Below are 9,739 nucleotides of genomic sequence, written 5' to 3'. Positions count from 1 at the left end.
TTGCATAGATGTACCTGTATTAGTATGTGACTGCATAATGTGACCTGATTACTAGTATGTGTACCTGTATTAGTATGTACCTGTATTAATGTGTACCTAATAGGATGTGTACCTGTATTAGTATGTGTACCTTTATGAGTATGTGTACCTGTATTAGTATGTACCTGTATTAGTATGTGTGCTGTATTAGTATGTGCACCTGTATATGTGCACCTGTATTAGTATGTGTACTCTTATGAGTATGTGTGACCTGTATTAGTATGTGTACCTTATTAGTATGGGTATCTGTATTAGTATGTGTACCTGTAATAGTATGTGACTCTGTATGAGTATGTGTACCTGTATTAGTGTGTGTACCTGTATTAGTATGTGTACTTATTAGTATGTGTACCAGTATTATATGTGTACCTGTATTAGTATGTGTACCTGTATGTGTTGTGTGCACTGTATTAGTATAAAATTATTATGTATGTGTACCTGTATTAGTGTGTGTACCTGTACTAGTATGTGTACTGTATTAGTATGTGTACCTTTATGAGTATTGTGTATCAGTATGTGTGTACCTGTATGAGTATGTGTACCTGTATCTAGTATGTGTACCTGTATTATATGTGTACCTGTGTTAGTATGTGTACCTGTATTAGTATGTGTACCTGTATCTAGTATGTGTACCTGTATTAGTATGTGTACCTGTATTAGTATGTGTACCTGTATGAGCATGTGTACCTGTATCTAGTATGTGTACCTGTATTAGTATGTGTACCTTGTATTAGTATGTGCACCGTATTAGTATGTGTACCTAAAGAGTATGTGTACCTGTATTAGTATGTGCACTTTCGAGATGTACCTGTATTAGTATGTGTACCTGTATTAGTATGTGTACCTGTATTAGTATGTGTACCTGTATTAGTATGTGTACCTGTATTAGTATGTGTACCTGTATTAGTATGTGTACCTGTATTAGTATGTGTACCTGTATTAGTATGTGTACCTGTATTAGTATGTGTACCCATTAGTATGTGTGCCTGTATTAGTATGTACCCTGTATTAGTATGTACCTGGGTATTAGTATGTGTACCTGTATTAGTATGTACCTGTATTGAGTATGTACCTGTATTAGTATGTGTACCTGTATTAGTATGTGTACCTGTATTAGTATGTGTATTGTATTAGTATGTGTACCTGTATTAGTATGTACCTGTATTAGTATGTGTACCTGTATTAGTATGTGAATGTGTTAGTATGACCTGTATTAGTATGTGTACCTGTATTAGTATAAACCTGTATTAGTATGTGTACCTGTATTAGTATGTGTACCTGTATTAGTATGTGTACCTGTATTAGTATGTGTACCTATTAGTATGTGTACCTGTATTAGTATGTGTACCTGTATTAGTAGTGTACCTGTATTAGTATAATTCTGTATTAGTATGTGTACCTGTATTAGTATGTGTACCTGTATTAGTATGTGTACCTGTATTAATGTGTGTACCTGTATTAGTATGTGTACCTGTATTAGTGTGTGTACCTGTATTAGTATGTGTACCTGTATTAGTTTGTGTACCTGTATTAGTATGTGTACCTGTATTAGTATGTGCACCTGTATTAGTGTGTACCTGTATTAGTATGTGTACCTGTGCTTAGTATGTAGAATTTGATATATGTGTACCTGTGTTAGTATGTGTGCCTGTATTAGTATGTACCTGTATTAGTATAAAACTGTATTAGTATGTGTACCTGTATTAGTATGTGTACCTGTATGAATGTGTGTACCTGTATTAGTATGTGTACCTGTATTAGTGTGTGTACCTGTATTAGTATGTGTACCTGTATTAGTATGTGTACCTGTATTAGTATGTGTACCTGTATTAGTATGTACCTGTATTAGTATGTGCACCTGTATTAGTATGTGTACCTGTATTAGTGTGTGTGTCCTGTATTAGTATGTGTACCTGTATTAGTATGTGTACCTGTATTAGTATGTGCACCTGTATTAGTATGTGTGTACCTGTATTAGTATGTGTACCTGTATGAGTATGTGTGTACCTGTATTAGTATGTGTACTCTGTATTAGTATGTGCTACCTGTATTAGTATGTTTACCTGTACTAGTATTGTGTACCTGTATTAGTATGTGTACCTGTATTAGTATGTTACCTGTACCAGTATGTTACCTGTATAGTATGTGTACCTGTATTAGTATGTGTACCTGTACTAGTATGTGTACCTGTATTAGTATGTGTACCTGTACTAGTATGTTTACCTGTATTAGTATGTGTACCTGTATTAGTATGTGTACCTGTATTAGTATGTACCTGTACTAGTATGTGTACCTGTATTAGTATGTACCTGTATTAGTATGTTTACCTGTACTAGTATGTGTACCTGTATTAGTATGTACCTGTATTAGTATGTTTACCTGTACTAGTATGTTTACCTGTATTAGTATGTGTCAACCTGTATTAGTATGTGTACCTGTATGAGTATGTGTACCTGTATTAGTGTGTACCTGTATTAGTATGTGTACCTGTATGGTATGTACCTGTATTAGTATGTGTACCTGTATTAGTATGTTTACCTGTACTAGTATGTGTACCTGTATTAGTATGTGTACCTGTATTAGTATGTTTACCTGTACTAGTATGTTTACCTGTATTAGTATGTGTACCTGTATTAGTATGTTTACCTGTACTAGTATATACCTGTACTAGTATGTGTACCTGTATTAGTATGTGTACTGTATAAGTATACTTGTACTAGTATGTTTACCTGTATTAGTATGTGTACCCGTATTAGTATGTGTACCTGTACTAGTATGTGTACCTGTATTAGTATGTGTACCTGCATTAGTATGTGCACCTGTATTAGTATGTGTACCTGTATTAGTATGTGTACCTGTATTAGTATGTGTACCTGTACATATGTGTGCCTGTATTAGTATGTACCTGTACTAGTATGTGTACCTGTATTAGTATGTGTACTCTGTATTAGTATGTACCTGTATTGTATGTGTACCTGTATGAGTATGTGTACCTGTATTAGTATGTGTACCTGTATTAGTATGTTTACCTGTACTAGTATGTTTACCTGTATTAGTATGTACCTGTATTAGTATGTGCCTGTACTAGTATGTGTACCTGTATTAGTATGTGTACCTGTATTAGTATGTTTCTTATTTATACAAGTCATTATATACCTCCTTCCCCTTGTACCTGCCCCAGCCTTGTACCTGCCCCAGCCTTGTACCTGCCCCAGCCTCGTAACTGTACCTGTTCTCGCACCTGGCCTTGTAAGTGTGCAATTGTTTCTGAATTAACGAAACAAAGTAAAAATATAGATTTGAAAAGTTAAAATACAGCGTCTGTGAACGTGAAGAACTGCATTACTGTGGGGGGGGAGGGGTGAGGGTCAGGGGGTGGTGAGGGGTGAGGGGGTGGAGTGGTGGGGATAGGGTGTGTTATGGTGGTGTGGTGGTGGTGGTAAGGGTGTGGTGGGGGTGGATGGGTGTGGAAGGTTTACAGAACAGGATATCTCACTCCCTTCCCCTTCTTCCCTCCCCGCCCCCCAAGAAAAAATAATACCCAAAATAAAAAATAAATAAATAAATATATATATAACTCCATTGTGAAACATTTTAACAGTATATTTGTAACTGCTCTATTGGTAACGGTCTCCTATTGGTAACTGTGTTCCTAAGGTAACTGTGTCTCCTATTGGTAACTGTGTCTCCTATTGGTAACTGTGTCTCCTATTTGGTAATATCAGTGGCGTTATAATCTCGAGTTAGCAAACACTGGTTAATAGCAAAACAAAAATATCACAACACTGCACCTGCCTTGTGTTAGTTGTGTCCGTGTCAGGTATGCGTGATATGCGTCGAGCGAGTGTCCTCCACCTCCCCGCCTGCTCACGCGCTCCAGCCAACCCGTCCGTCTCGTCCGTCCGTCCGTCAGTAGTTGTCCACACGATAACTCTGAACAAATAACAAAGTATTTTAACCAAACTTTGTGTATTGATTTATTATAACAAGATCTCAGGTGAGTCTGGTAATGAGTGTTGTATGTTGAACCTCGTTATGGCCCCTGGACTTTGTTGTGGTGTAGTGAGGGAAGGAAGGAGGAAGGGGTTACTGTCCACACGAGGGGAGGGTTACCTGTCCACACGAGGGGGAGGGTTACCTGTCCACACGAGGGGGAGGGTTACCTGTCCACACGAGGGGGAGGGGTTACCTGTCCACACGAGGGGGAGGGTTACCTGTCCAACACGAGGGGGAGGGTTACCTGTCCACACGAGGGGGAGGGTTACCTGTCCACACGAGGGGGAGGGTTACCTGTCCACACGAGGGGAGGGGAGCCTGTCCACACGAGGGGAGGGTTACCTGTCCACACGAGGGGGAGGGTTACCTGTCCACACGAGGGGAGGTTACCTGTCCACACGAGGGGGAGGTGGGTTACCGTCCACACGAGGGGGAGGGTTACCTGTCCACACGAGGGGAGGTTACCCTGCCACGAGGGGAGGTTACCTGTCCACACGAGGGGAGGGTTACCTGTCCACACGAGGGGGAGGGTTACCTGTCCACACGAGGGGAGGTTACCTGTCCACACGAGGGGAGGGTTACCTGTCCACACGAGGGAGGTTACCGTCCGCCACGGGGAGGGTTACCTGTCCACGAGGGAGGGTTACCTGTCCACACGAGGGGGGCTACCTGTCCACACGAGGGGAGGTTACCGTCCACACGAGGGGGGTGATACCTGTCCACACTGAAGTCTGAGATATAACCAGTCACCAAATTCGGTTGAAATTCACGTATATTTGTTCAAGTCATCGCGTTTCACAGTTCACGGACGGACAGACGGACGCGGACGGATAGACAGACACAATACGGACGGATAGACAGACACGGACGGATAGACAGACACGACGGATAGACAGACACGGACGGATAGACAGACACACACGGACGGATAGACAGACACGATCAGATAGACAGACACACACGGACGGATAGACAGAGGACGGATAGACAGACACACGGACGGATAGACACACACGGATAGATAGACACACCCGGACGGATAGACAGACGGACGGACGCATGGACAGTCTCTAAGCCCCAGTATTGAGGTGGTGTTTAGTTTAACCCTTTGTGGTGAAGCTGCGTGGGTGTTAAGACCAGTCAATGCATCTTAATAAACCCTGTGTGGTAGCTGAACACACACACACACACACACACACACACACACACACACACACACACACACACACACACACACACACACACACACACACACACACACACACACAACTGATAAATATAGCGATGAACAAGGAACAAAATGTAGCACAAGTGAACAGAGTTGTGGAGGTGAACAAGCCACTGTTGTCCTTGTAATTGGATACCTGTGTCTTACCTGGGCTCTGCCAGGCACCCACGATACTGGTGCAGGTCAGATGGGCCCCAGTCACAACAGGCCCCTGTCTCAATAGGCCCCAGTCCCAACTGATCCCAGTTTTAATAGGTATCAGCCTCAGGTCCTAGTCCCAACAGGCCCCAGTCCCAACAGGTCCCAGTCCCAACAGGCCCCAGTTCTAACAGGCCCCAGTCTCTAACAGGCCCCAGTTCTAACAGGCAACAGTCCCAACAGCCCCAGTCCCACAGGCCCCAGTCCCAACAGGCCCCAGTTCTAACAGGCCCCAGTTCTAACAACTCCCAGTCCAACAGGCCCCAGTCCCAACAGGCCCCAGTCCCAACAGGGCCCTGCCCCAACAGGCCCCAGTTCTAACAAGCCCCAGTTCTAACAAGCCCCAGTCCCAACAGGCCCCAGTCCAACAGGCCCCAGTCCCAACAGGCCCAGTCCCAACAGCCCAGTTCTAACAGGCCCCAGTTCTAACAAGCCCCAGTCCTAACAGGCCCTCCAGTCCCAACAGGCCCCAGTCCCAACAGCGCAGTCCAACAGGCCTCAGTCCCAACAGGCCTCAGTCCCAACAGGCCCCAGTCCTAACAGGCCCCAGTCCCAACAGGCCTCAGTCCAACAGGCCCCAGTCCCATAACAGGCCTCAGTCCTAACAGGCGTCAGTCCTAACAGGCGTCAGTCCCAACAGGCCTCAGTCCCAACAGGCCTCAGTCCTAACAGGCCTCAGTCCCAACAGGCCCCAGTCCCAACAGGCCCCAGTCCCAACAGGCCTCAGTCCCAACACAGGCCCCAGTCCCAACAGGCCCCAGTCCCAACAGGCCCCAGTCCCAACAGGCCCCAGTCCCAACAGGCCTCAGTCCCAACAGGCCTCAGTCCTAACAGGCCTCAGTCCCAACAGGCCCCAGTCCCAACAGGCCCCAGTCCCAACAGGCCCCAGTCCCAACAGGCCTCAGTCCCAACAGGCCCCAGTCCCAACAGGCCTCAGTCCCAACAGGCCCCAGTCCCAACAGGCCCCATCCCATGGGCCCCAGTCCCAACAGGCCTCAGTCCTAACAGGCCTCAGTCCCAACAGGCCCCAGTCCCAACAGGCCTCAGTCCCAACAGGCCCCAGTCCCAACAGGCCCCAGTCCCAACAGGCCCCAGTCCCAACAGGCCTCAGTCCCAACAGGCCCCAGTCCCACAGAGGCCTCAGTCCCAACAGGCCCCAGTCCCAACAGGCCTCAGTCCCAACAGGCCCCAGTCCCAACAGGCAGGCCCTCAGTCCTAACAGGCCTCAGTCCCAACAGGCCCTCAGTCCCAACAGGCCCCAGTCCTAACAGGCGTCAGTCCCAACAGGCCCCAGTCCCAACAGGCCAGTCCCAATACAGGCCTCAGTCCCAACAGGCCTCAGTCCCCAGGCCCCAGTCCCAACAGGCCTCAGTCCCAACAGGCCCTCAGTCCCAACAGGCCTCAGTCCTCAGGCCCCAGTCCCAACAGGCCCCAGTCCCAACAGGCCCCAGTCCCAACAGGCCTCAGTCCTAACAGGCCTCAGTCCCAACAGGCCTCAGTCCTCACAGGCCCCAGTCCTAACAGGCGTCAGTCCTAACAGGCCTCAGTCCTAACAGGCCTCAGTCCCAACAGGCGTCAACCCAACAGGCCCCAGTAACAGGCCTCAGTTCTAACAGGCCTCAGTCCCAACAGGCCTCAGTTCTAACAGGCGTCAGTCCCAACAGGCGTCAGTCCTAATAGGGCCCCAGTCCTAACAGGCCTCAGTCCTAACAGGCCTCAGTCCCAACAGGCCCTCAGTCCCAACAGGCGTCAGTCCCAACAGGCGTCAGTCCCAACAGGCCTCAGTCCTAACAGGCCCCAGTCCCAACAGGCCTCAGTCCTAACAGGCCCCAGTCCAGGCCTCAGTCCCAACAGGCCAGTCCCAACAGGCCTCAGTCCTAACAGGCCCCAGTCCCAACAGGCGTCAGTCCTAACAGGCCCCAGTTCTAACAGGCCTCAGTTCTAACAGGCCTCAGTCCCAACAGGCGTCAGTCCCAACAGGCCCCAGTTCTAACAGGCCTCAGTTCTAACAGGCCTCAGTCCCAACAGGCGTCAGTCCCAACAGGCCCCAGTCCCAACAGGCCTCAGTCCTAACAGGCCTCAGTCCCAACAGGCCCCAGTCCCAACAGGCCTCAGTCCCAACAGGCCCAGTCCCAACAGGCCCCAGTTCTAACAGGCCCAAATCTTAATAGAGACCCCAGTCTTAACAGGCCCCAGTCTTAATAGGCCTCACCCTAACAGGCCCCAACCCAGCTTACTCCTCAACATTGCTTGAGGCCCCGTAGGACTTAAAGAGACCAAGTCTTGGGCCTATTAGGACTTGGGGCCCAACTAACCAGTCTGCTCACTGGTACGCAACTACACCCGTGTAACTCAAGGGTCCCTTCTTCCTCTCATCCTCCTCCTCCTCCTCCACCTTCCTCCTCCTCCACCTTCCTCCTCCATCTCCTCCTCCTCCATCTTCCTCCTCCATCTTCCTCCTCCATCTTCCCTCCTCCATCTTCCCCTCTCGTCCTCCACCATCCCCCTTGCCTTCCTTCCCCCTTCTTACCATCCTCCCCCCCCCCCCTCACCTTACCATACATGAGGAGCTGTGACTACACTATCGTCTGTATCACCAGGCCGCCTCCCTCATCAGGTATTCTAGCAAAAGAAAAGGCTGAATTTTCCGCTTGAATAGGGCCGTCGGCGGGGCCCTGTGTGTGTGAAAAGTTTCTTCTTCTCTACAGTACTTAACCCTTCAGGATGTTTCAGTGGAGTGAAGATCCTGTCTCCCTCCTCCTTCCAGGATGTTTTCAGGAGTGGAGATCCTTGTCCCTCCCCTCCTTTCAGGATGTTTTCAGTGGAGGGAGATCCTTGTCTCCCTCCCCCTCTTCAGGATGTTTTCAGTGGAGTGGAGATCCTGTCCCTCCCTCCTTCAGGATGTTTTCAGTGGAGGGGATCCATCGTCTCTAATAGGTTCGATGGAATGTTTACTACGTATATGTTGATATTGGGATGATGGTAATGTTTGTAGATGGTAGTTGTGTAACAGGTAGGTGGTAGATGGTAGTTGTAATGTTTATAGCTGCTGGTAGTTGTGGTAGTAGGGAGGTATTTATAGTAGTGGTAATGTTAGTAGATGGTAGTAGTAGTTTATAGATGTAGGTAGGTATTTATAGTAGTGGTGGTAATGTTAATAGATGGTAGTAGTGGTGGTAGTTTATAGATGGTGGTAGTTGTGGTAGATGTTTATAGAGTTGGTGGTAATGTTTATAGATGGTAGTAGTGGTGGTAGTAGGTTGATGTTTGTAGTAGTGTGTGGTAATGTTTATAGGTGGTAGTAGTTGTGGTAGATGTTTGTAATAGTGCTAGTAATGTTTATAGATGGTAGTAGCGGTAATGTTTATAGATGGTAGTAGTAGTGGTGGATGGTGTTAGTAGTGGTAGTTGTGGTAGATGGTGGTAGTGGTGGGTGGTAATGCTTTATAGATGGTGGTAGTTGTAGTAGATGGTGTTAGTGGTGGTAGTTGTGGTAGGTGGTAGTAGTAGTGGGTGGTAATGTTTATAGATGGTGGTAGTGGTGGTAATGTTTATAGATGTAGGTAGTAGTGGTGATGGTGTTAGTAGTGGTGGTAATTGTAGATGGTGGTAGTAGGTGGTAATGTTTATAGATGGTGTAGTTGTGGTAGATGTTTGTAGTAGTGGTGGTAATGTTTATAGATGGTGGTAGTAGTGGTGGTAATGTTTATAGATGGTGGTAGTGGTGGGATGGTGGTAGTAGGGTAATGTTTATAGATGGTAGTAGGTGGTAATGTTTATAGATGGTGGTAGCTGTGGTAGATGGTGGTAGTAGTGGTGGTACGGAGGTGGTGCCCAAACCCCAGATCTGACCACACCTGTGACGTGAGGCTCTTCAATCTGTGTTTTGTCTCTCCCCATCTCTCTCTCTCTGTCTCCGTCTCTTCCTGACCTCTCTCCCTCTCTCTGTCTCTCCCTGTCTCCGTCTCTTCCTCTCTTCCCCTCTGTCTCTCCTGTCTCCCTTTTCTCCCTGTCTCCTCTCATCTCTGTCTCCGTCTCTTCCTGTCTCTCCTCTGTCTCCTGTCTCCTGTCTCTGTCCTCATCTCTGTTTCTTCCTGCCTCTTCTCCCTCTCCTGTTCTGCATCTTTCCTGTCTCCCTGTCTCCTGTATCCTCCCGTCTCTCTGTTTCCCATTCTCCTGCTCTCTGTCTCTCCCCGCCTCCCTTGCTCTCCCCGAGGCAGTGTTGTGCCTGGGGGAACATTAACAGTATAGCTAAATTAATTAGTCTATCTTCATATG

At 47.4% G+C, this 9,739-nt stretch overlaps 1 protein-coding gene across 1 annotated transcript; it reads left to right on the top strand.

Moving 5' to 3' along the window:
- Positions 1–5,319: 5,319 nt before the first annotated feature.
- LOC121879437 (basic salivary proline-rich protein 1-like) lies at positions 5,320–6,729 on the top strand. The gene is made up of 2 exons (XM_042386093.1): positions 5,320–5,387; positions 6,150–6,729. The coding sequence occupies exons 1-2, from the start codon at positions 5,320–5,322 to the stop codon at positions 6,727–6,729; spliced, it is 648 nt and encodes a 215-aa protein (XP_042242027.1).
- Positions 6,730–9,739: the final 3,010 nt, after the last annotated feature.

The sequence above is a fragment of the Homarus americanus genome, unplaced genomic scaffold, assembly GCF_018991925.1.
Source record: "Homarus americanus isolate GMGI-L3 unplaced genomic scaffold, GMGI_Hamer_2.0 scaffold4668, whole genome shotgun sequence".
NCBI lineage: Eukaryota > Metazoa > Arthropoda > Malacostraca > Decapoda > Nephropidae > Homarus > Homarus americanus.
The sequence above is the reverse complement of the archived record's forward strand: the minus strand, read 5'-3'. Positions and strand labels throughout refer to the sequence as shown.